Here is a 26,776-nt window from a genome sequence, read left to right as displayed (position 1 = left end):
AGAATATTTGCATAAGATTCTAACATAGGAATAAAGCTTTTGAAGAGTTTCTTAGCCTTTTAAAACTCTTATTATTTATAGCTTGATTTCACTTTGTTTTTCTTCAAATAAAGTAGATTTTAGTAAAAAGAACTTTGGTAACCTTACAATTTTTTAGCCATCTTTGAAAAGCTATCTGTAGACATTCCATAGCAAATATTATTTGTAGATAGGAACAACAGCTCCACTTGCACTTCAAGTAAAGTCTAGCAGGATTACTCTTTTAAAAAAAAGTAGGGGGGGCTTTTTTTAAATTCACTGCTCTTCAAAACAGCTGTATTATATCCTTGCTACACATTTCACGTTTTATTTATATATTAATAAAAACAGTGCAATTATAACACCACATGAAGCTGCTCAAATACAGAGAAGTGTATTAACTGGGAGCCAGGAAACATCAGATTTACAACTGTCCACCAAAATCTRCAGAAATTAGAATCTGTAATACGTCGTTCTAAAAACCTCTCTCCACTGCTTGTTAGTAACTTGTAAACCCCTAGGTATGTGTCCCACACACACTCATAGAACTATTTGGTAGCAGGCTGAGTTAACAGAGTGCTATTGGGGCGCAGGCTGACTGAACAGGTAAATTAATGGGGAGGTAAACCTGGACAGAGCAATGCAAATTTACTCAATAAGGTTAACCATAGTCAGCTACATGGAGTCTCTCTATCAGCTTCAGTGTTACTTTCGATCAAACCCAAATATGTTTAAAAATATAGTTTGGGAAACATCTTATCTCCTTGCAACTTCACTCTGCTTTGTGGCATCTTGAAAATAAATCCAAATTCTTGTGGAGAGTTAAGTGTTTCATAAAGACAGAAAACTGTCTTGAGAAGTATATATCAAAGGTAACAACTCATTTTTTACTGTTCTGAAACAGAAAAAAAAGTTATGAAAACAATGTAATGTACTACAAGGATTGCAGCTTGTAAGGTTTTGTTAATTATCTGGGAGAATGAATAAAAAGCACACTACGAGCAATTCATATAAAACTTCAAGCAAGAAACTAATACTAGCTAAACAACAGCGTATTAAGTTTCCAGATGAGAAAGACATATAAAATGTCCACCTGTAATAGAATATGGTTCAATTTAGGAACATGAAAGTGAAATTAACTTTGGAAGTAAATATCCCAAACCCCAGTTTTGACAAGCAGATGGAGGAAAAAACCCCAGGAAGCACTATGCAGTGTTAAGGAGTGTAACAAACATTATTCCCATGTCAAGCCATAATTAGAAGGAAAAGAAATAACGACCAGGAAATTTCAGGTTGAGAATTAATGAGAGTTTATGGTAATAACCTTTATACTATAGGATAACTTCTCAATACATAAGAAATGCACAAATTTAGAAAAATTGCAAACCACACTGCAGAGAAGTGAACTGATTAAAAGAACATTCATTTTCACTCCGTAAAAAATAGGAATATAAATATGTATGAGACATTTAATTCGGGACAGATATGCCAGTTAATATTTCTGTTACTGCAGAAAGGGTGTAGTATTCCAAAAATAAATATCACATCATAGCTAAGATCTCTGTTTCAAGTCCTACTTGACAGACTTAGCATGGTAAAAATCACATACTTTCCTTTAAAGCTACACTGGAGAACTGCATTAGCACTGAGGTCTGAAGGAGTACCATCTACTGAATCCCTAGCAGCACTCTAATATGTCACAAGTTTTTTGGAGGCACCTTACCAAGGTACCAATCCAGCTGAGTCTGTGAAGTTTTTAAGATGGCAGATTGAGTTGATAGGACTGAAGAACACAAAGCACTTTGAATAAAAATTTTCCAATATACGCTTTGATACATGGTACCTACATGAATAGTCACTTSCCCAAAAGTTAATTAAACCTCCAGTTTCCTACTACGCAGTTTACCATACATACTGCATTGATGATATATGCCAGAATCGATAAAGACAGCATTTATAGTATCAGATAAACTTGATTCAAACTCAAAACAGATTAGACTTGTAGTTGAAGGATACTTTGGTATTGTCTGTGCTTCAAAGTACTGAGTAATGCAGGCAATGAATTTAAAATATGAAAGTTATTCTTTTCAAAGGACAGTCCTAAAATGATCTAATCTAAAGCGAAAACAAAGCATTCTTGTTCCTGAATAAAGTCCACACATGGACTTAATTAGAAAGAATTTTTTGTAGGCAGTGAAGAACATTTTGTTACCAGTAAGCAGTTTTCATTCTAATAGAATGTTTGCAAACTGAGGAGAAATAAGACGACATTTTAATTTACTTACCCAATTTTCGTTTTCTCTTTAATTTTGGATGAAGAACCAGTTTTTGCCTTTTTACCCTCCTTGTCCTTTGGTTTTGATTTAACTTTTCTTCCTTTCTTCTCCTCTTTTCCTTCAGCTGAAACACTGGGGAAGTTTTCAGGACTCATTACTCGCGGAATGTTTCTCTCCCCTCTCTCTTTTGCTTTTGCAATTGCTTCGGATATTATGCGATTTGCCTTCTCTTGTTTACTTTCAGAGTCTGCTTTTCTCTTCTGCTTCTTTTCAGACATTGCCCTCACCTGGGTATTCTGCAACTTAGTATACGATCCTGAACCATCGGCCTTTTTGGAGGAAGGAGGCTGCAATAAGAAACAAAAGTAAACAGAATTCCCTTATTTTAACAATACTAACATTCTTTTAGAATATGTGTAAGTTCTTTTAATCTSGAATTGCATTAAAAAAAATCAAACTGGCAGGGATTCATGCAAGGACACAACAAAGAAGGAAAATGATTCTGTTTTGCCACAGAATAGCGTGGGTTTCAGAATAAGTACATCAATTGTTGGGTTTTAAAAAAAATAGTCTACACACTGAAAAACCATTAAAATACATTTTTTAAAATTTTCTTGCCCTTCTTTCCACCTCTGTGGTTACAGTCACCAATTCTTAAACATTCCCATATATTTCACACACATCTCCAATAAATATTTTTCTCAAAATCTGAAAAAGCAAAGAACTACCGGAGGTAACAGCATAAATATTCCTCTTTTGATAAGACATCAGCGCCATAGATACCTTAAAGTAGACATAAGACCTGCAAGACTAACTCGGTGCTAACCAGAACAGACGCTTGAACAAAATCAAGATTAAGAACAAGACAAAAACAAAACTAAGCTACGCAGCATATTAGTAAATAGATCCAAAAGTAGTATTTTTTTTTATTTAGAACCACACAAAGTTCAATATGTTAGTTAGAAAATGTAACTCTTTCTTTTACTTTAGGGTTTTTAAATCACAGCTTCATCTACGCAGAATTGTTTACACTAAGAATTCAATATTCAAATTATCAGTCTCTCTTTAAGCAGACCAGAAGATATGTTTTTGCTTTCCACCCCTCCCCCCTTCCCCTTTGAGGAATGGAAAGAATTTCCTATTCAAACAGACAAAAAAAGCCCAGCAGATAACAGTTATGTTACGTTCTCACCCGTAACTGCGTCTCTGACTACTGCATGAAGAAAAGCCACCAGGAATTTCCAAACACATTTTCAGGCCAAATCCAGTGCACTTCACTGGATACATTTTCTATACGTGCCTCACAGGCTTAATAGCAGTGCTGCAGCACTGGGAAAGAGGCAGGGTTTAGGATCACTCTCTAAAATGCCACCTTAAGGCCTACAGGCTATAACAAATAACCAAGACTCGAGAAAACAGCAACAAGCTCAAGATGGCGATGCAGCACGACTCCCGCAGCAGCAGCCAGTAATAAGGAAGGTTATTCAATCCCATTAGCCTTTTAGCCCAACGAACCCCTCCTCCTCCCACTCATTCAGGCTTTCACTTACCCTTCCTCTTGGCCTCTTCACTGAAGACATTTTTGGCGTCAGACAAAGGCTTGCCCTCTGCTTTTTCAGCACCCCAGGCAGTGCTCAAGAGAAAAGCATTGAAAGAAGATTGCTAAATGGCCTATTTAGCAAGCTGCAGCCAAGATATGCACAACCCTCCACAAATACACATTGTGATTTATCCACATCTTTCTCCCCGGACAAGTATGCATCCACTGATCGTCCAGCTCAGGTACGACAAAGACTGCCTGCCTCCCGCAAAGAGCTGGATTTCAACAATAGCTGTAAGCAGATAGCCAGATTCCAACAAAGCACAGAAAGAAATGAATGCACAAAGCATCAAAATGCATCAGCATGAATATTAGAGATGTCGTTAAAAATACTGACTCCTTCTGCGGAAGTAGGCCAGCAGATGGTGCTACCAGTTATTATTCCATTAGACTCTGCAATTTAACCCCCAACGGGCTGCTCTTCCCTGCATGTGGTACAGCGATTAACTCTTACTTTTCCACCTCCTGCAGTAACACCACGAATGCCATTTCACTTCACCTCGGCTGAAATTCGTGGGAACTAACCTATTTCTGTGTATCCTAATTCACAGCAACTTTATAGCTCCCTCATCTAAACCGGAGGACGATACACACACCCCYGCCTTGGTCTGTGGCCTCAAACATATTTTGCGCTCCAAGATATCTTTTACTGTTTTATACTGAATTTATGACTGTAAGCAAGTAACAGTGATCAGAAACACTGTATTACAGACTTCTCTGCTCCTTACAGAAAATGGAAGAATTCTCTTAAATCGATTTTATTCCACCCCCACCCCACACCTATAGACCTCAATTAAATGGAACGTGACTAAGTAATAAAATCCTGTTCATTCCAAGATTATTTGGAAGTGTTATTTTATATTTGATAAAATTTTAAAAGTGTATTGTTAACGTATCAAAGCAAACCTAAAAGAAGGTATCAGGTTTTTGAAAAGTTGTTAAAAGGTAAAAAAAACAAAACAAACTTTCACATGTTAGCTATACCCTGGCAGTAGCATCTTTTTCCAAAGCCCATTCACAAAGAATGAAGACAGATCAGAATATGGTTTGTTTTTTTTCTTACTACGCATCGTGAAATAAGTTAAAAAAAATTGTATGATTTTCCATTGACAATTTAAAATATTGCAGAGATTTTGAGAATTTTAAAGTTAGGTCTTACACTTAATCAGGCTTTCACCTCTTTTAAGTTTTAAGACTTACTTCAGAAGGAACTTCATTGTCCATTTAAAATATTAGTGGTACTGATATATTAAATGAATTATTTTCTAAACAATATCACTTAAATTCAAAGCTATTCCTGAAACCATGCAGCTTAATACACAAGGACAATTATTAAACTTTAATGTTATTTTTTTCAGACCAGYCAAGATGTTTCTAAATTGTAGTTATACAACCTGTAACAGAAATAGTAGTGATTTATCTTTTAGAGGTATTATCTCACAAGTTAGTGAAAAAATGCTAAACAATGTATTATTTAAATATTTTGAGATAAAAAATTTCCTAATTCATCCTCAATATAATTTTAGCTTTAAACTAAAAGCTATGAAAGCTAGTAACGTTAGAGGATTTTTAAAAGAAATTTGCACTTCCTTTCCATACATCTTTTGCAATAACCTTTCAGAGGTTGTTACTGCAAAACAAAGTTTCTTTTTATACATTTCATAAGAGCTCAAACCTGCCTCTCAAGTTTAATCATTTCTGAATAACTTTTACTACCTCATTACCATAGAATTGTGAGTTCACTGGACTAGGAAACTGTATGTTTTCATTCCTGAAGCTTGACCTTCTGCTTCTTGCTCTATACTATCACTTCTGTTTATAGTATGTCTCTTGCACTTCACAAACAGTAAACTCTGTTAGAAAACAGAGGACACTTTTTAATTTTGCTGTAATATTTCTAACTAGATAGGAATGCCGTACATGACAATGCAGGAAGGTACCAGTCAGTCATTCCAGACTAAAGCTTTAAGGAAACCTACATAAAGTCATCAATGTTACAAAACGCAAAAATTTAAAAGAAACACCCTTACACTGCAAAGGAAAACATCTGCATAGCATCTACAACAGAAAGGACAAAGCCTTTGCTAACCYCATATACCCCTCCCCCTCATAATATAATCGTCCAAACATAACTGAATGTAAACCAATACAATGTTGTCTTCTTGAGCCTGCATAGGGAGAGCTCCAGGGTATCTGCTGCTGCTAATAGCTTGCCAAGCAGCAGCAGAGTGAAATTAACAAGACTCCAGTCAGTTCCCCTGCTGCTATTCAAAATCCTGTGGGCAGCAATGAAATTGTCAAGAATCATGTCAATTTCATGCTGCTGCTGCTGCCTGGAAAAGCCATTAACAGCAGCAGGTATAGGCAATTGGGCTGTTCACATGGAAGAATTATCGCTAAAAAAAATATTAAGGGTGGAACGRAGTAAGACAATAGCTGTAGACTTTTCCACCTATGCCGTGATTCACAGCAGCAAGGACTGCACCTTCTCTTCAGCAGCATTCAATAGACTTTGACACGCTGTCTTGCAGGAGCAGAAGCACACTACACATTGCTGAACGACATCTTTGCTTTTGCATTAGCTTAACAACCAAGTTACCAGGCAATATCCAGAGAGAATCATGACATAAGTCTTCCCAATAGCTAGGAATACTCTGGTGAGCAGACTTTTCATAAAAAGGCATTTTCCCAACACCTTGTTAGTAAGAAGTTTAGGATATGCACTCAAAGACCTTCACTGGCACAATACTTCTTAAGATGAGGATAAATCAACTCACACAGACATTRTTTTTCCCTCCTTGTAGACATAAAGCTACTTTAAATTTGTTCCATGACCTCTAACAGTTCCTTTATATCCACTGCATATCACTACTCAGGAAGCCTCAGGAAAATCAGYTGAACATATATAGCAAAAACTTTACTCTTTTAGGAAAGCCTGCCCTATCTGTTCCACGAACAAAACATTACTTCTACTCTCAGAACACACTTCTTACAATGTAACCATTCAAGCCAATGTTGTATTACTTTCAATTCTGTATGTGCATTGACTTTTAAGGCTAAATCTCTCTCCCGAACAACATACATTCTAGATACACTCTAAGGACTGTTAATGCCTTTCTCTGAATTTTAATGAGCCACACATTCCTGATTTAATTATATAARGCATCCTTATCTTTAAGAAAAAAGATTCATCTTCACTTGTGGATTTACTCACTCAAGGACTAGTTACCACCAAGAACTTAGTTACGATCATTGCTATTCTAAAAATAGAAAGCCAAAAGGTTTACATTTTCAATGACTTGAAAGATTCCTTTACTTCTTGTGGCAGATTAGACACATCTGTGGGAAGAGGTAACTACTAAGCACAGGATGCCTCGAAAGGATAACAAATTCTTTTCAGTCCACCAGGTCAGCGGGCAAAGTAAGAGGACCTTGACATCAACTGCAACGATTTATTTTTCAGAGTTTCTTCGAAACTATTTTTTTCACTTTCTTGTTCAACAGTTGTCCCACATCATCTACTGGGATTGCTCTTCAAAGCCAAGCACACAGTCAAATGAAGATCCACAGGGTTCTACCATTTTTCCTTTCTTGTTTGGTGCATATATGGAACTATTAGGGGAGTCAGTGAAGCTTTTCAGATTATTATGATGATAATGCTCTTCACTCTTCTCCTTGCTTCCTGTTTTCATTGTTAATGAATGACCGTGTCAATGTTTCAAGGACACAGAATCTTCATAGATACATACACCTGAGACCTAATCCAAAAGTGTTACTTGTACAGAAAGCAAAGAAAGGAAAAAGAAGATACAGGGAAAAAAGCTAATTTTTCAACCTTCCATATTTGTTGCCTGTAACATTGACAAATGAACAGATGATTACTACTACAATGTGACTAGGCAACATTTGTTAGCTGTACAATAGTTACTTCCCTATGTAAATTTGGTTACAGTGATCCAAACCCTACAACACATTTAACACTAAGTTTATGACCGAATTTTAAGATTAACTGGAGATTAATATTAAAGGACAGCAACCTTTAACCAGTCACGTTTCTAAGAGGAAGCAAGCACCTGCTTTTCATGTTACACCGTCTATAGGATGTTGTTTCTCTTCTAAAAGCTACCAAACCTAATAATGCATATTACACACATCTACAGTGCTTTCACCACTTCTATAGCCAATATATTAATTAAGTTATTAATGCTGCTGCATCTTAACCAGTAAGGTTCTAATTTACCATATCATTCACGGAGAGGACATCAAACCAGTGTAACCAGATTCTGCTAACCTGGCCATGCTGCAAAGCCAGTATCTAATATTAGAGAATGACTTTGCAGCACACTGAAGTTTCTATTTGGAAGCTTTTGGTTGAAAAGAGAACTTTTTTTTGTGGTTCATTGTCAAATATAGCTAAATTCTTTTTCTGAATATGATAGTTGCATGAGAACTGTGGGCTTCTTTCACTATAAATCTTAAAAGTACTCCTTAATGGAAGTACTATGTATTGGAGCATACAGATTGCCAAAAACGAAAGAAAATGAAATCTTGCTCTACCAAGATATCGTCTTGGAYGCATGCCAGTCTTCAGCGCCTTGGTGTTCTGTGCCCATGCAACCACTTCTCTTTGGCTGTACTCTGTCATACTGAGCACAGCTATCTAGAAACCAGCATACAATGCCAACGAAAACTACCGCCTCTTAAGTGTGATTTTTTGCATGCAGAACAAGCTACAGTGACTATTTACATTAATCTAAGCCTGACGCATTGCATATCTTTTGTTCTACTCATTGGGTGGGCACTGCACTGGAAGCATACTTTTAATATGAAAGAAAAGTATGGGCATCTACATATAAAAATATAAAAACACCTAATGATCACATTCAAGACCACTGGAGTTGCAGATGCAGTGGTTCTGAATTACTATGGTTCAGACCGATTTCAGAGGTACGCTATAACTCTACAGTTCCCTAAAAACCTTTGATGTCTAACCTAAGGATCAAAATGCTCTAGTTTTATTGCCAAAAACAATAAATGTGTCCAGCAAAGMAGCTCCACTACTTTGTTTCTTGCACTCTTAGCTAATCTTACCTGCTAACTTTCCTCAATTTTTTGACTGCTTAAAAAAAAGTTTACCTAACTCAATACTCTATAAAGGAACCTTAGGTTTCACTTCATTGTTTAAGACAAGTTCTGTGCAGGCATCTGGAGATGAATGAATCAATATGATACGTAGTCAAATACTTACAGCTTACAGGCAAGAAAATATGTCTCTTTCTAAGTTAAAGGGACTAGTCATTAGAGTTTGAAAGCCATAGTCAAAGCTCTAGAAATACACTGATCCCCTGAAATCCCACCACATCAAATATATTCTTGGAAAGTACAGGTAACAGCTTCTTCTGGAACACATCCCCATTTTTACAATAGAGAAACTTTCATTTAGCAGGCAAAGAAAGTCAGACAACTTCAGTAACTGTGGTGAATAGGATGTTGCAAAGTGGCAAAATAGAACGGATCTCCAACTTGTTAACAGCCTATTAGCTGTTCACTCCAGAAAAACGCAATACTACCTACTACTCTTGCCCTGAGAAGAGGGAAAATTGTACCAGGAGACAGATGTATCTCCAAAGGAAAAAAAAAACAAAAAACAAAAAACAAAAAAAAGCCCAACTCTGTATCAGTAGGAAGCATCTTCATTGTTAAAACTGCATTACCACCAGATGACCAAAAACCAAAGACGGCTTTAATTTTTAAGTCTTCACTAAACAAATATCCACTGACATAATCTCTCACCCCAGTAGGTGCTGCTTTAAGAATCTGATGAATAACACTACCAGGGAAAAGCAGAATAAGCTGTTAACTTTTCTACCCTATGAGACACCTTGTATTCTTTCACAAGATTAAATTTAGTAGACTTTTGCATTACAGTTAAAATCCAGAACAAGGCAACACCATGAACAGACACCATTAAATGTAAACTTATTGTATTTAAAGTACAGTTAAGGATGCTAAAGTAATTCTTTATTTAATGATGCAAGCTTTTATTTAGAGAAAACTACGAAAACCTATGTTTTTATGAATGCATCTCCAATTTCAGAACAGAGTAAAATTTTATCAAACTCGTGTCCTCCCTTCAAGCAATACTATAATAAAGATATCTCATTTCCTAACTCTTACGACTTTGATAAAGAGAAACTGAAACTACCTTGCAAAAAGGGAGTCAAACAACAGGAAGTCCCTAAATGGGTTTGGCTGGAGTGAGTTTGTATTCCTCCCTGGCAAGGTAAGTCATGTTTTAAGTTATTTTCCTGGGGTTATTTTGGAAACTTTGGAAAAAAAGATAAATATTTCTTACAAAATTACAAGAAAAATCACCACTAATAGAAATTCATTCATACATAAAAAAAAAACATTCTATGTTATAAGAAGAATGATTGTGTTCCATCTTTCCAGTTCGTCAGCATCAACTACCACGAAAATACAAGCCATACCAACAAAATGTAGCAAGTATAAGGTTAACACGAGCAAATTATTCTAGCCCTCCTGCTACTTTCTGCTGAATTAAAAGAAAGCAGTCCTGGTAGTAAGTCATATGAATAAGGCAGGCAGAAAAATGCCTATACTAGTATTGTGAGCCACTTCATTGCTCTCCATCTGTTTTTCCAGAGAATGCTTTTTCTTTTCTGAATGGTAAAGAATGAGAAAGTGCTCTGCAGATATCACCCTCCCCAAAACAACCATCACCTTTTCTCCACTCTTGATGTTATAGCCACAAGATTAGTGTTTGTATTTACAGAAATCTGCATTAAAATGCATATTTTGTTACATATACTGAAACAGCCCACGGCTGATTTTTAAATACAATAAAAATTGCTGTTTCCAACAGCAAAGTCGTTTTGCATTTAAATCACTGTTTGAAAAGTACTATCTTAGTTTTTGACTGCAATTCTCATGCTAAAACCAGGACATATAGGACATATTTAATAGATTAGTGMAACACTGCTCAATTCTTTAACCCTGTTTTTTGATTTTGATCTACAGTATAYGCTTATACAGCTTACAACAGATAAGCAAAGTAGCATATTTGCAGAATATGACAAACTTTCCTCTGAAAGACAGCTTTTAAACTACTACATAGCCTAACTTTTCTGAGGACATAGAACCACCACCACATCCCAAGATACTTAAAATCTCTATATATCCAGTGCTTACATACATACATGTTTATTACACGTCAGCTATAGAGGCAATTCTAACTTTGAGTCCCATTCTTATCCTTGATACCTAGTCTTCTATAAATGCTTGTGGCCCTCCCTGCAAATACAGAAATGGGAATTATTTTGCGCCCAGATCACATGAAGTTCAGCAGTTCAGCAACACTGCATAGCCTAATTAACACTAGCATCAACACAACTGAAGGTACGACACCTCACAGCACTGAAATGAGGCGACAGAAGCGGGAGTGGAGTTCCTTAACTAGCACTGCCAGAAATATAAAAATATCGTAAAATTAAGTCCTCAATAAGAGTATGTTCTAATAATCTCTTTGTATTTGTATCCAAAAATATCTTTTAGATATTTGCCAGATGCTTCAGTAGAAAAAGAAATGCAGCAATTCATTTGGTTTTATAATCTAAGTATCAGGGATTTTTTACACTGTGAACTTCCCTGTTCAAGAGATGTGTCTGCAGTAAAATACATCTAATTTCAAAACACATAATAACAGGTCACATGTCACCTGATAATTTACAGAYGAATACATGTCTATAAGTGCTGATAACTTGAAATTGGTTACTTCGTGATAAACCAAACAAACTTAAAGTGAACAAACTCAGTGTTAAAGGAACAAAAAACATTACCAGAAGGTACTTCAGCACGATAAACCAGACTGTTGCTACGACTGTGTTGATTTTTTTTTCCTTAATGCTCCTCAATATAAGATTTCCTTGCGYCAGTCAAAACCTGTGATAGTATAGGAAACATCACAATGTTTTGAAGTTTAAAATAGCAGTGCAAAGTAGTAGGGTTTTTATTCCCCCCAGATGGATTATTTGTCACTGGACATACATAGCACATCTTGATGCAACTACCATAGTCAAGATTAACTTAGCTAAGTAGTACATGATATAGAGGTAACAGTTTGTTCACTGCTACTTTATCAAAATTCATCGGCTACCCAAGGAAATACATTACTAATACCTTCCTCTGAAGGTCCTCTTTCCTGAGGTGCTTAATCTAGAACAAAAGAAAAAAAAAAAACCAACGGTCTCATGATCACAGCTGGCAGAACTGCTGTCCCTCATGCAGCTGGGCATACTTCTGTCCCATACCACCAAGCCAGGCTTTGATAATCATAAATTCTTTAACTAAAGACCTGCAAGGAAGAATTAGCTTTAAAATATTCAAGTAGGTTGTTTTTCAGCTCTCAAGTTACAATTATGCATGTACACTAAACTACAAGCGAGAGCTGTTCAATTTTGACTCAGCTTGCTTTAAAACACAAGGCTATGATATCACGTAATCCAAGTTCGTGCCGTTATGCTTCGGAGCTCCCAGTAGCTTCTATCACATCAATTTCAGTCAAACTAGGAGGACGGAAATCTCAGAGATGTCCCCTGCCTCTACCATTTCATAGACAGAGAGGCAGAAAAGAGATACTTTGAGTGAAATGAAGCAATGTGAGCTCAATTCTTCTTAGAGCTTGAAGAAACCACATGAGAGGTTACAATCATGGTAGGCATCAGCTGCAGAATCCAACCCTTTGACACCACACGACCCACTCACGATCTACTCTCGCTTTCCTCCCTACTTCCCATATGGATTCTCTTACCTCACAGAACAAGTCCTATGGTTCTGCTGCTAAAGCAGGTGCAGTCTTCGTAAGTCTCCAAACGGACCTTCCGATTGTATACTACCTCATCCCTGCTAGCATTCAAACGTATCAAAGCCAAAGAACAGTGAAAGTGCTACAGGGCCCATACTTCCTCAGAAGGCACTCTGGCCCAGTGGCTAAAACACACTGATGTTTTACACTTGCACTATTTTGTTGTTATCCTTTTAAATTCATTCTTAGTAGAGTCTAACTCAGCCTTTTATTTCCATTCCTTCCTGCTTGTACAACTGAGCCTCTTAAAATTTGCACTACTGATGAGACTCTCATGGCAAACTGCTACATTGTACAGATTAGCAAATGGCTGAATAAGTACTTTAAGGAAAAAAGAGAAAAAAAAAGCTAAACGTGGAGTATACTCTTTTCATTTATGACAGTATTTAAACTATAGTCCCTCTATCGAAGTACTAATTTAACCACATGTAATACGATGCCACACTGTTAAATTATGATTGAAAAGTTCCTTTTCATTGTACAATTTTGAAGGTGTGAGAAAATTAAATTGTGTATTTCCAGAAATCCAATGTTTATCACAGTTCCCTCTTTCAAGAGGTTAATATAGGAACCTTAATTCCAAATACTGTACTTTCATTCTGATTACATAAGCCTATTTCAAATTCCTATGCATAATTAAAAAACAAAAAAACCTCCAAAAGATTGTTGTAATAGCATGTTTCAAATCATTAATTTCAGAAACTAATGTTTACTTTTTAAACTCTGTTTCTTCTGAAATATTCTAAAACTCCCATCCTGAAGAAAAGATTTGTATGTTTTAATTGTCTAAAGTAAGTAAGACAATTTAAATGCTCAAGTTTAAATGCAGGAACAAATCTTTCAATATGATGGTTTAAGTCAAAATTTTGACACTTCCTTTTTTTTTGTTTTTTTGTTTTTTTGTTTTTTTGTTTTAACTGAAGCAAAGAAGTTGATCTCTAATGGGCGAGATTCTTTCAGAAACTGCCACTGTGGAAAAGGAGTAAGATGTGTAGTAACAACTTCAATGCCTTATGAGTCAAAAGGAAGCAAGCCTTAGCACTTTCTTTCAGAACCGCAAGAATGATCAAAAAGCAAAACAAAGGACCAAATAAAATTCAAACCTCTATTTGCTTGCAAAACAAGAACACCAGAAGCAGTCTGTAATCAGAGTGCTAAGAATTGAATTCTACTGCAACATTCCCCACACTCACAGCCCAAAAGGTGAAAGAGTAATACTGGAAATGAAGTACGCTCTGGCCATGGAACAGGAGTTGCACATAGAACATGCTGACTGTTTAAAAATTCTCTTCTCACTAGCAATTTCCACCACTGTATTTTTGAAGTATATGGTAATTTTTAGTAACAGCTCAAGTAAGCTGACACTAAACCACTGGAATTCCTGCTACTAGCTTCAGCTCAGTACACAAATATGTCAAGTGAAACTGTATTAACAGACACAGGCTAGGAGTTCAGTATCCTAATTTCTGGGCACACAAGTTTTCGGGGTAACATAACCAACCAGTACATACAATAGCSCGGCAATTCTGACCAGTAGTATCCAAATGCTACCAACATTCAGAGAGCCAAAGACTAGCACCTGTGCCAATGACCCGATACCAARACAGATACAAACTACCATACACATACGAAACAAATGCACTAAAGATCATTTCAGCTATATGCACTTGAAAGCATACAATATATACCACTTGCACATGTAAAACTGCCTCACACTAAAAACTGGAAAGAGGAGAGGGGGAAAGAAATGCATTCTTTTACTAAAAATGAAGCATTAAACAAGGTTCAAAGTCCTACATCAAATACATTTTCCAGTAAATATTGAAAGAAAAATTTTAAGCCTTTCTTTTAAAAAAAATTACAAAAAAGTCTTTCAGTCACGAAAATTGAAAAACTGTTGAAAGTGTTCAGCTTTTACACCTGCAACAAAAGTCACGTTTGACCTCCATGGGACACATCAGAATTCAGGAAATTCTTCTCCATATGGTAGATACAGTTAAAAGATTCTGAATAAAGGTCTTAGTTTAGCAGTTGCACAAAGCTTTAGATTGTAAAAAGACAGCTGAAAATTTGACTTTTAAAACAATTTTTTTAAAAGGAAAAAAAGAACACTTGAACGACTTCTATATATTCCACGCAAAATACAAAGCATGAAGATGAATATGCTGAAATAGCTTTTTTCCAACCTCTTCATTACATACCCAACAATTTAAACAGCACAGGCACCATTCAGATTTACAGTCTTTGGTAGATTTCCATATTACCTTAGAAGTACTCAGGTTTTAGCTACTGCTTTCTTACCGAGTAATTTTATAACAAGTAACTGTATTTATTTTTAGACAGAAATTATGATTTATTATACAAAAAGAAAAATCTTCTTAAAAATGCTGATTTCAGAACAAATCAAAGATTAAGGTGCAAGAGCTAGCAGAGCAAATAAAACAAAACTGCAAACAACTCCAAATTAAAACAGAAAATAACTTTCCTCATTCTATTTTCCCAAGTCTCTACCTGTCCACTCATGCTGTAAATGGCCACCACTTTTCTACCACAAAGAGACTACTTTTCTTTTGTTTTTCATCACCAAACAGAGAGAGAGAGTCAGGAGACGATCCCCCCTCAAAAAATACCAAAAGGAATGACAAACACAAGCAGCTTTTTACTCCCTTAACACGAGCACCTGAATCAGGACGCCAGTCGTAGGCATGCTCAGAAACCAGCAAGGCATAACAAAGTCTCTTACTCGGCAAGAGAACAGAACCTTAACAGTAGCTCGTCTTGATATAACTTCGTCTCACTTACTGTGAAAACGCTCCTAAGTATTTTTTATAACTAAAGACAAAAATCCTTTCATCCTTACGAAGTTTACTACGACGTCATTATTTTTGTACACTTTCCCCTCCAAACTCTCTCAATTCAGCCTTTTGCCCCAAAGAGCTTCTAGAGTCAGAAGGCTGCAAGTCCCCACGCCACGCGGCCACGGCAGTTGCGCCGGGCTGCAAACTGCAGCCCCGTCCGTGGCCTGTTTTGTGCTCTGCTGCTGCTGCAATGGAGTCACTCATCCTGCTGAAGGGCAAGGGCAAGCAGACACGAACTCCGCAGAGCTAGCGCGAACCTGCCCACCTTTTGTCTCGGCACCTCGCTCCTGCAATTACCTGCAGAAAGGAAAGCTGAGCTAGGTCAGGGAAACAACTGCAGATTAAAAAAAACAGAGAGGTAGATTCTCCTCCACAGAACRTTTTGACAGCACAATTTAACAGATTCTACAGGAATTTTGTAATATATTAGGTAGAATGGTAAAGTTCACTTAGATGTTTTACATGAATCAGCTCATTTGGAATATGAAGGTTCTCGATATAACATGTTGCAAATGATAGTCATCCCGGTCAAAAATCCAGAAATGTTTATAGGTTAATACCAGCACTTTTTTTTTTTTTTTTTTTTAAACAGAATGCATTTGTGCTGCTTGTGAATAGCAGAACCAGGAAGTAATGAACTACCTTTACATCTAAGCAAGTAACATTCAGAAAGGCTTGTGTGTGAGACCTCACTACTTACAATAACTTTATTCACCAAAAATAGTTAAGTTGAAAAGTTGCTGAACCTTTGAAAATGAYGTTTTTTCTTTTTTAGTATCCTTAACACCTAAAAAAGCAACCAAAACTTCTTCAATGTTTGTAAKTTCAGAAAGATAAAAAAGCAGCACTTGGTGTGTATTAAAAGATTCTGATATAAATTGGGGAAATTTATTTATTTATTTATTAAAAAGCACCCCACCTCCGTACCCGAGGAATCACACATCATTTAAATCAGTGCTGACTATRCATAGTATTTCCATTGATGGAGAAATAATTCTTCRGATTCAATTTAAGCAAACTTGCATATATTTTGTGTCAGCCTCACTGAAATGTTTTAACAGCTTGCTAGAGTGCTAGAATCTCCAATATAAAAGAGTACTTTAGCATTTATGTAAGCCTATCAACACTTCTCCTGTTGAGTCTAGATTTCTCAATTAAACATTCCTTAAAGACATGCTCCCTACTCCCCCGCCCCAAAACAGAGAAGGGAAAGTGGATGCCTACAGGAAAGGAGTTCATCAAAAAGGCACTGGTGTAAAAATAAAGATCACAGTCAGAGGGCACAGGGGATCTAAAAGAAGTCTTTTTAAGGCAAAGGAAAAGCCCAGGAAGATTTTTTTCTTCCCCCAGAAGCCTCTTAAAAACTCTCTAGAGAAAGAACRTATCATCCAAGAGCTTCCCTGCAGAGGCATGGAGTAAGAACTTACTGGCAGGGATCAAACAAAAGAAAAAAAGGCTTAAGATAAGCCTCCAGAAAGAAGCAGCACAGCAATAATTTTCTATCTCAGCTGAGCCAGATATTTAGCACAAGAGGACTAGATCTAGTGTAAAGCTCAGGACAAGAGAAACGCATATCMTCATTAATGGCATTGAAGCCAACAGAAATGATCAGCAAGCAGCGGGATGACAGACTGCTTAGAAAAGGGCAGCGTGCAGCCAAGGAAATTTGCAGGCAGAGTCAGAGCCACAGGGCACCTTTGACCCTCTATCCAAAACAAGCAATGTTCAGTCATCGCTCCTGAAAACCTCCTGAAGCTGGTCAAAGTCTGTTCACATTCGTCCAAAATCGCAACAGACTGGTATGAGAAAACGTGTCCCTTGCAGAGGATCTACAGTTGATCAGATTTCATCATATCAAACGACTGGAGGTAAATGCGCGAATTGTTTATTTTCTGCTAGCAACAAGAAGGAAGCCTACATTAGRTTACTCCCTCGCCATACGATAATATAAGAGAAGTTACAATGCAGAAATATTAAGATACATTTGCCTAGTCTTTTTAAAAGCTGTTCTTACTAGTGTGTAAGACATTTCTGACTTTGTAACTGTAAAAGTAACTTTGGGAAACACTTTTTTTATGCTTGCACATATAACACTACTGGATCCTACCAACAACCAGAAAATGCAAAGATATCTTTTCTCTATCGATGTAATAAGACATATTTATGTCTTATGATACTGCTTCAAGGCACTGGCACCTCATTCAGATCACTTCCACCTAAATTCATGGACTGATTTTATTTAACCTGACTGTCATTGAGAGGACTTTAAAAACGCATCAAAATCCATGTAGAACATGGCAGTAACAGAGTGCCATAGGGTGGGAAGAGAGAGGAGCATATTACAACACATCTTGAATAGTACCTACTAGTCATGAGATCTCCAGACCAGCCTGAAAGAGGTAAAGCAATACTTGCCCTATTCAGTATGAATAGGGTGCTCCAGCATAACAATTCCTTGCTCAAGCAAAAGCTGAATAAYAGCTTGAAAGAGGTCATTATTCCTCTATTCTGAATATATAGAAGCTGTTATTAGAAATCYTGCATTAGAAGTGTTGCACTGGAACCAAAAGAACATGATTTAAAATCAGTGGCGTGGAATTCCAGAACTTTCAGAACAATCACAGAATAAATATAGGCCATCAAAAAGCTGGTAMTTCCCACCGTGTATTTTTCACTCATAATAAATCACATCAGAACAGACCTCAAAATCCTGCCTCAATTTCACAGCTCAGTCTTGAGTATCATTAAAGCACCCAGCATTGCAGTACCTCACAACTCCAAAACAATTTTAATAAATTAAATTTTGGAGGGCCTCCTTGAGATTGTGCACACAGTCCTCTAAAATGTCTGTTTAATGAGTTGCACAYGCATACTGCACTTGATCCTTTTGGGGTTCTATACACCTGATGCAAAAGATTACACTTGCTGTTTCGAAAGTATGATTTTATTTGTTCCAAAAATGAGAGTGTAAATTTACCACAGTAGTTTGAATTTTATCAGCAACATAAATCTCTCTTCTATGAGGTTTGGGTATGAAAAATCTCCCCTGAATGATGACCCAATCCTTTGCCTCTACCTTCATACTATTTTCCACTATCAGTCCTATGTTTAAATTAATTTATCTGCCCTCTCTTTGACAGCTTGTGCTCAGCATCTGTAATATTTGCTGCTTTTTAAGATTTGCAAGAATCAAATTCCTGCTGCTTCATTGTTCCAATAAAATTTCCACAAAGCTGAGCAATGTCTGAGCCTCACTAGTAGCTGCCACCAAGGTTCAATGAAGAAAGGAAAACTAAATTTGCAAAATCTTATAGAGATACTTCCTAACCTTTTAAAGTATAAAAATGGATACTGAGTCTCAGTATGCTGCAAGTCATGAAAAGCATGACAGTTATGTTTCTCTAGCAAGGTTGCTTAAAATACTATCCAGSAAATCTCTTACTACATGAGTGGTATTCAGTAAAAAAGTGGTACAGTGAAGCAATTGCTTTTAGGATTACTCTTAACATAAAAAGTCAGAATTCTCTTCTGAAAGCAAAATTTTAGAAACTCTGTCGTACAGCTGTTTCAAACTATAGCAAGAGAAACAAACAAAATTCTCAGAAGCAAAACATTGAGATCTATAACTAAGACCAACTTCCATTTTCCTTACAACTTATGAACATCTTCTGAAAGAAGCCTGTCTTTGCTGTTTTAATAGTTACATTTGCTATTGAATAACATTATATACATGACATGCTGAAAACATGGAAATTACTTTAAACTACAAACTAACTTCTGAAGAGGTTGTATGTAGAGGGGRAAAAAAAACAACATCTCAAGGTATAAATTAAAGTGTTAGTCTTCACAGTAAGACACCAAGGGAGCAAAAAAAACCTCCAAAGTGCAAAGTATATGTAAACACAAGTGAAATAGCCCACATGAAAGAAAGGCTGCTACATTTATAAGAGAAAAATCAATCTCTACCACAAATTGTGCAACTTTCAAAGAGGCTTGTCAACTATTCCCAGCCTAAAGCTATATTCCTAGATTCACTTATCACRCTCATTCAAGTCAGTGTAAGAATTCTCAGTCACATCATTCTAAGATACCCATTTACCTACATTTCTTAGCCTGAAAAGACATCAAATGGAATCCACTCGAACCACCTTAAGATAAACACTGTTCTTGGAAATCCACGCAACTACAAGGTTGTTCAAACTTTGCATCTTAGTYAATGAAGCAAATAAAACAATACCTCTCCAGTTGTAGAAGCCTGTTTGTGGTAAATGTTTTTTCTACATATACATATTTAGAATTAGCCTAACAGGTAAAATAAATCATAAAACACAACACACAACACTCATATTTGGACAAAAGCAGTATTAATTCCAAATGTACTTCAACTGCCTTCAAAAACCTACAGCTGGTTAACACTGTTAACCAGTTCTATTTCTCTTTCAGTAATGTTGTTTCAGTAACGTTTCATAAAGTGTTGATTTCCTACAAAGTGTCTAAAGATGAAATGCTATTCTGGAAATTCTAGAAGCAATTGTATGTTCGAAGCTACTCACAAATTCAGGCTTTGGATAATGGCATGAGACAGAACAGATTAATGGGCACTGATACCAAGGAAGAATCCCATGGAGCAAACTTGTGCTCTCTTTGCTTCCCACTTCATTGCTCTTTCCTCTCTTCCTACCACTGTTTCCAGAGTACACAATTTTGAACAACCAAGCAGCAAATTAAATAAGAAAAAAGAAAAAAAAAAGTTACTTTGCAGTAAAATGAGATCTCCAGAGAGCTCCAACTGTTGTGCTAAGAAACAGAAGATGGAACAACATAGCTTTTTTTCACTAAACTAATTCTCTTTTCCCTTAAACTAATTGTAACTTAAGCATATATTGAAACTTTTAACAATCTTTAGCTTTAACAACCAACAGTATGGGTTGCTGTCTCGATAACACAACTGCTATATGGTTACATCTTTATGCTGGTACTCTCACATTACTGAACTGCTTTATAGTTCTTCAACGTCAACCAGACAGCTGTTCGCAGATAATAAATATTTAGATACTCAATTGTACCTTTTCCGCAATACCAATTTTTAAAAACTATTTTCCATGTTATTTATTTTTTCAACTAATTGTGCCTCAACAATATTTGTAAGGTTACTCCTGTAAACTGATCTAGCTAGAAGCCTCCTTCCTATGCCTGCCATCTGTTAACTACTTTTTACAAAAATGTTTCTGTTTTGGCATATTTCAAAGACAACTATTGCAGTATTTAATGAGCATGCAATTATCTTAGGAAAAGTGATATTCTTAAATTATASCAATCATTACGGAAAAAATCAGCAAGCATTTCTTTTCTCAAGTCAGAATTGGACAACATAATTATTTGACAGCCGAGAAAGGTTCAGAGATACTTAAGAAAAGCATTCGGGATAGCTAAAAATAAATACAAAATCAAAATATATAAAAAATTAAAGTGCTTCATAAACATTCAACTATTAAACCACCAAAATATTGCTATTTTCATGAATACATCACTGGCAAAAACAAAACAAAACATAGTTTAGAAAGGAAAACATATTACATACAGCTGTAGTTTAAAACATATTGCTCATTCAGGGAACTGCCGCGCTCAGCTCAGACACCATGCCCTGCTCTTCTCATTAGCTCTGCGTACCTGACCCGCTGCTCACTTTCACTTTTTTTCATTTCTGCAACTGATTTTCAAAATAATAGAAAGTGAAAAAGCAGGAAATATGGTAAAACTAACAAAAAGCTCAACAAAAAAAAGAAACAAACAAAAAACGGAAACATTTACTTTTYAAATCAGCAGAGGGAGTGCTCATTCCAGAGGTTAAAAGAGAAAAGTTAGGGGAAAAGGGGGAGRGGGGAGGAGGGGAAAAGGCACCCTACATTCTGTATGTTTATCCCTGTCTAGAATTGTGCAAGTCTCATGCTAAAAAAACTTGGTGGGTCCTGGGAGATGACAACTGAATTCTGCTGCCTCACTGTGGCAGAGAAAAAAAAAAAAAAAAAACATTGACATAGTAACAGCTAAAAGCTAGGTGAAAATGGTTCTTCAAGCACAGAGAACTAAATCCAGAGCAGACAACTCCTAGAAATAATCATGTTCACAAAGAAAGTTCAGACAGAGATTTACATTGCTAACGCAATGTTACTCATAAAATTAACCATAATTAAGGGAACAAGAACAATAGAAATACAGTGGATATCCGTGGATCCGTGGAGTTTCAGCATTCAGCATTTTAGGAAGAAATGGAGGTTTGAGGGTTCTTTTTCTTTTTCAAACTACTGGTGCTTAAATGTGATTCTGAATGYCCCCCATATTCAAATATTTTTACTTTGACTAGATCAGATGTTTAGATTTTTATTTTCAGATTATGTGAAGTGGGATAAATTTTGAGCCACGTAATTTATTATACTCAGTACCACTGAAAATTTTGTCATCCACTACTACAAAAGCAATGTAAATAAAAGGATCATAATTTAGTATTTGTATTGTAAGAATACSCAGGGCATACACTAGATATCCTTAATTTTTGTATGCTTTCTATAACTATCAACTAATTGGCTTATTGRGCTTAACACAATTACTTGAGAAAGCACATGACTGTTTACTGTGTATTTTATTTTTATCACAAAACTCTACAGTACAGAGAGGCATCTGCTAACACAGGGAGAGGTTAAAGGCCTGTGGCCTAACTCAGGGCATGCACCTCAGCAGCACAAAATCCAGTTTCCTGAACTTCAATCAGGAGAAACCTACCTCCATCTCTGATAATAATCTTACATATGAAGTTATACAATTGTGATACACACAGATGTCCTAGAGCATAATCCTGAYGAAGAATCACGTACAATTTTCACTTTCTTTGTAATTAGCTAAAAGAGCACGAAAAATTCTATCCAGAAATGCAGTTGCTCTGATCTGTTGCTCTGATACAAACAGCAAGAGAGCTTGTGCTTGCATATTTTAAAAAAACACCAGATGTAAACTGGAATGCATGAATATGCTGAACTATAAAGTTAGGRGACAAACTTTTAGCCACAAAAAAAGGAAAAAAGAAAAAACCCTTCTGACCTAAGAGGTAAGACTACCACCTTGCCCTATGACACTTCAGAACTACAATRGAATTTTATTTTCCAGTTTAATCACAGAATCATAGAATCGGTAAGGTTRGAAGGRACCTCTTAATCTCACTTATMTCTACATAYGTAGCCAGAATAGATTAAAATGCTTATTATACTATATACARTGAGGTGGTCATAAGTTTCTCTCAGCAGTTTCTACTTCAGAATAACTTGTCAACTTTATTTTTGTTCTAAACATACAGAACTGAACATTCAAGCCTGTATATTTGTTGTCTTTTTCTAGTTATGAAATGAAAGTAGATTACTTGGCTTTARCAAAAATAAGTTAAGTGGAGTTAAAGACCAGAGGAGTTGCATTAGTTGAGAGTAAAGCWACATCAATCTCTATTGCGTTTTTCCACTTCAATTTGCGCTCTCATTATCAAAGTAACTTAGCTGAAAAATGCATGATGCAGAATTTAGAGGTGCAATATATTTACAATTATATTCTAAATATAGCAGGCATAGCAAATATAATAGCAGCATAAGACATTCTAGATGTTTTAAATTGTGCAGTATTGCATTGAAGTGACTGTATTAATTTTTAAACTAATTTGTATGAAAAGAATAGCTGTACAAAAAGTTCTRAGTATGCTTCATTTCAAATGATGAAGTGAAAGGTATTTTATTATCTTCCTTAACTTTAAATAACTTCAGTTWAACTGAAGTTAAAGATCTTCAGTTCTCTATTGTCAGGTCCTTTCACAACAGCTACAGTCAATTAACTACTTATTAAAGTAAAAAAAAAATAATAAAAAAGATCTTGTCTGGATAAACTGCAATTATCAAACTAAAACTGAAGAAAATAACCAAATCTAGCAATAATCGTTTCCTCAATACATATATATATAWAAAAAATCAGCACAACAAGACTTTTTTGTCATTAAGCAGTAGACATACAAACTAATTCATATGAAAGTTAYGAAATAAAATTTCCTTCCTACCTAACTCCTACTCTAAAAAATAATCAGTCTCAGTAAGACCAGTATCTTCTTCTACCCTCCCACCTCAGTCAAACCATAGGCATTTGTAAAAAGCTCAAATAAAAATTGATCTTGAACTTTAAATGCTACAAAATGATCAAACAATACATAAAAACGAGAAGYTGAACTAAAATCCCTCTTGGAACTGCAATTGGACAAGACAGATCTGGAACACACAGCTTCAGTAATTGCCATASTTTTTTTATTCCTAATTCGTAGTACACACACTGATTTAAAGAGRCTAAAATGTTCGCCTCTGTCATTCACCCATCAATTCACTTTTTCCAGTTGTTTGACAGCTGCCATTGCACCACCAGTTACTTTCTGAGAGAAACACAAAACACCTGTGCTATCAGATAAACTGAGGTCAGAATCCAATTTTTACACTTTATTGCACACCCTGAATATTATTAGAAAACCCAAATCATGCAGTTTTATAATTGTTTTCTGTCCGTTTCATTTCAAAGTTCCAGGTGAAAAAAAGTAAAACCAACCTTAAACACTGTAAAGTTGCTCTGTTCTCACGCCACAGTAAGAAAACCAAACAACTGCCTCCCAAATTTAAATATTTTCCATAGGCCTCAGAACTTTTACTCCACACTTAGTTAGAAATGAAGGCATTAAAACAGGCATCAGCGAAAGACCGRAGTAGTCTTAAAACATCCCGAAGTACACGACAGTAAATAAGTCGTAGCACCAGAAAGTTTTTCCTAGACCTCCTGCTCAGCCCGGCTGGCATCCCGCACGCTCCTCGCACGCTACGCTAACGCACGACTCGCTCGCCRCCTCCCTTTCCTGGACTCCGCTTCCTGTTCACCCCTCACCCCGAGTGTGCTCAGGGGAGACCAATAGCCTCCAAGCGGCTGGCAGCAACTCCGCTCTCCGCTCTCCGCTTCCTGGCCGGCGGCTCCAGCTCTGCTCCTTTTGCAGGACTGGACACACTGTAATAAATAGGATCATATTTCACTGCCGGCTACTGTACTGTGCATCTTTAGGTTACGGACAGCCTTCCGTTAGAGAGAGCTGCCCAGACTAGCTACTTGGGCTGTCCCTTCTTCTCCCTACTCCACGACCTGAAAAAAATAACGTATATGAACACCAACAGAATGCGAGTACTGCATTGTCTCAGCTAATAATCAAGCTATTCTTGAATTCACAGCCATGTGCATATTCTACTAATAACACACTTTCTTTGCTACAAGTAAAAACTAGTAGGAATTGAAAATTCGATGCCATGAACATAAGCAGAAGTCAAAATGGAAAAGCAATCTACTGATCTAAAAATCAAAAATTAGACCCTTATCTTTCCACTGATAAAATTAGCAGCATTATTATTCTGAGAATAGGAGAAAAATGTTATTTTACTGCCTTCTTCACAGGGACTAGGAGTTTCTTGCAAGCTATATAAAAGCAGCAGTATTGAGTTCCTCTTCTTCCCAATTTTTTTTTTTTGATAAGACAGGAATCTATAGCCTCAGGTATACAGTTATCAACTTATATATTTTATACAGCCATATGCAGGCATATATGCATATTTGATGTTATTGACCTCTATTTCAAAATATAGATATTGAAAATTAGAAAGCATTTATATTCCCTGTCCTTTCCTCCAAAATAAGCAGAATTTCTACTGTAATTTTAAACAAAAATTCCTAATTTTACTTTTCACATGTATATACATTAAACAAATGTCCTCACAATTTGGAAAGACCTATATAACCAGCAATGGCAGCTAAATAAATGCAYTTACCACAGAGTAGTTATGGCTCCTTTTGCCATACCCTCTAAYTGAAATTGAAGAAGTTTCAGTCACTTCTATTACATCAAATCTGGGCTTAAAGCTATCAAGCAGTGCCAAAACATGATRCTATCAGGTATTAATTTGTAAGTCATGCAGTCACTGCTGCCACACTTAAAATGTTGACAAAGAAAGCCACTAATCTACTCTCCAAAACTATAGCATTGGCTTGAAAGATTTATGAATTCTAAAGGCTGAAAGAACAATTATTTGTGCCTTTGGTTTTTAAGTTTCTCCTTGTATAGTCAAGATGTATTTCCTTTTGATATAGGAATCTATTAAGCTAAAAAAAAAAAATCCTCAGGAACCTCATATGTGCTGAAGTTTCCAACAGCTGCAATAAAAGCAAATGAATTTGCTGGTTATGGCGTTGTGAAAGGAGAGCTTTCCTTACTCCTTCCTTTTTTGTTTTGTTTTTGAAGAGTTTAACTACTTCCGTACGAGATCAAAGCAATCACCAGTCAATATCTCAGTTTATTGCCACTCATACATGTCACTATAAAATACTAGAATGCGATACAGATAAAGGTCTGTGTTAAAAAAACAAAAACAAACAACCAAAAAACCCCCTACTACAGAGGCTTAAGATCTCAAACAATTAACAAAGCKATTCAAAAGTTCACTAGAATTTTCAAATTGGGAAATGTTTTGTCTGCAAAGTTTTGGGTTGTTTCTTTTCTATACTACTGAAAATGTACAAGATAATTTTTATGCTATCTTGTCTTCCATGTGGAGAATTTTAACACTTGCAATATATGAGGTCATGTATGTATGAACTGTGGAATTTTTTTTATTTTAGCCAGAAGAAACATAAAAAAAAAAAGAAAGAGAAAATAAATAAGAAAGTTAGGCATAGCTTTTGTGTATTTTATATTATTAATATCATACTAAAAACAAACAGAAAAACCCTTATATTTTTAGTTGATTAGCATGAGCATTATGTTATCAAGCAAAGGACCAATGTAACAAAAAAGTGTTATTCTTGCAGGAAATCAGCCACRCAAGTCAGTCATACTATACCTGCACATATATGCAAATAAGTTATTAAAACTCCCMAAAATATGCTCTTATCAGTACTTCAAAAGACAATCAGCCATTATATTTGCAGCTAAACAATAAAACAACCAGTTTTCCCTGTTGCACTTAGAAAATACAAGTACTGGAAAGGCAGGCATCCTTTTGTCTAAATAGATATTTCAAGTCATATAAATCTT

The 26,776-nt window shown here is 36.0% G+C and overlaps 1 protein-coding gene across 5 annotated transcripts in view; it reads right to left on the bottom strand.

The window, feature by feature from the left end:
* CHD9 (chromodomain helicase DNA binding protein 9) overlaps positions 1–26,776 on the bottom strand; it is a 99,447-nt gene that overhangs the window by 56,006 nt on the left and 16,665 nt on the right. For 4 of the 5 annotated variants that reach the window (XM_085303849.1, XM_085303851.1, XM_085303850.1 and 1 more), the window contains exon 5: positions 2,304–2,641. In XM_085303849.1, coding sequence (XP_085159975.1) covers positions 2,304–2,641 — 338 coding nt within the window. Of the gene's footprint in view, positions 1–2,303; positions 2,642–3,486; positions 3,716–26,776 lie in introns of those variants that run through there. The other variant, XM_085303853.1, reaches the window with a different exon arrangement.

This window comes from Rhea americana, unplaced genomic scaffold, assembly GCF_003343005.1.
Source record: "Rhea americana isolate MKP2758 unplaced genomic scaffold, rheAme1 scaffold_20, whole genome shotgun sequence".
NCBI lineage: Eukaryota > Metazoa > Chordata > Aves > Rheiformes > Rheidae > Rhea > Rhea americana.
The sequence above is the reverse complement of the archived record's forward strand: the minus strand, read 5'-3'. Positions and strand labels throughout refer to the sequence as shown.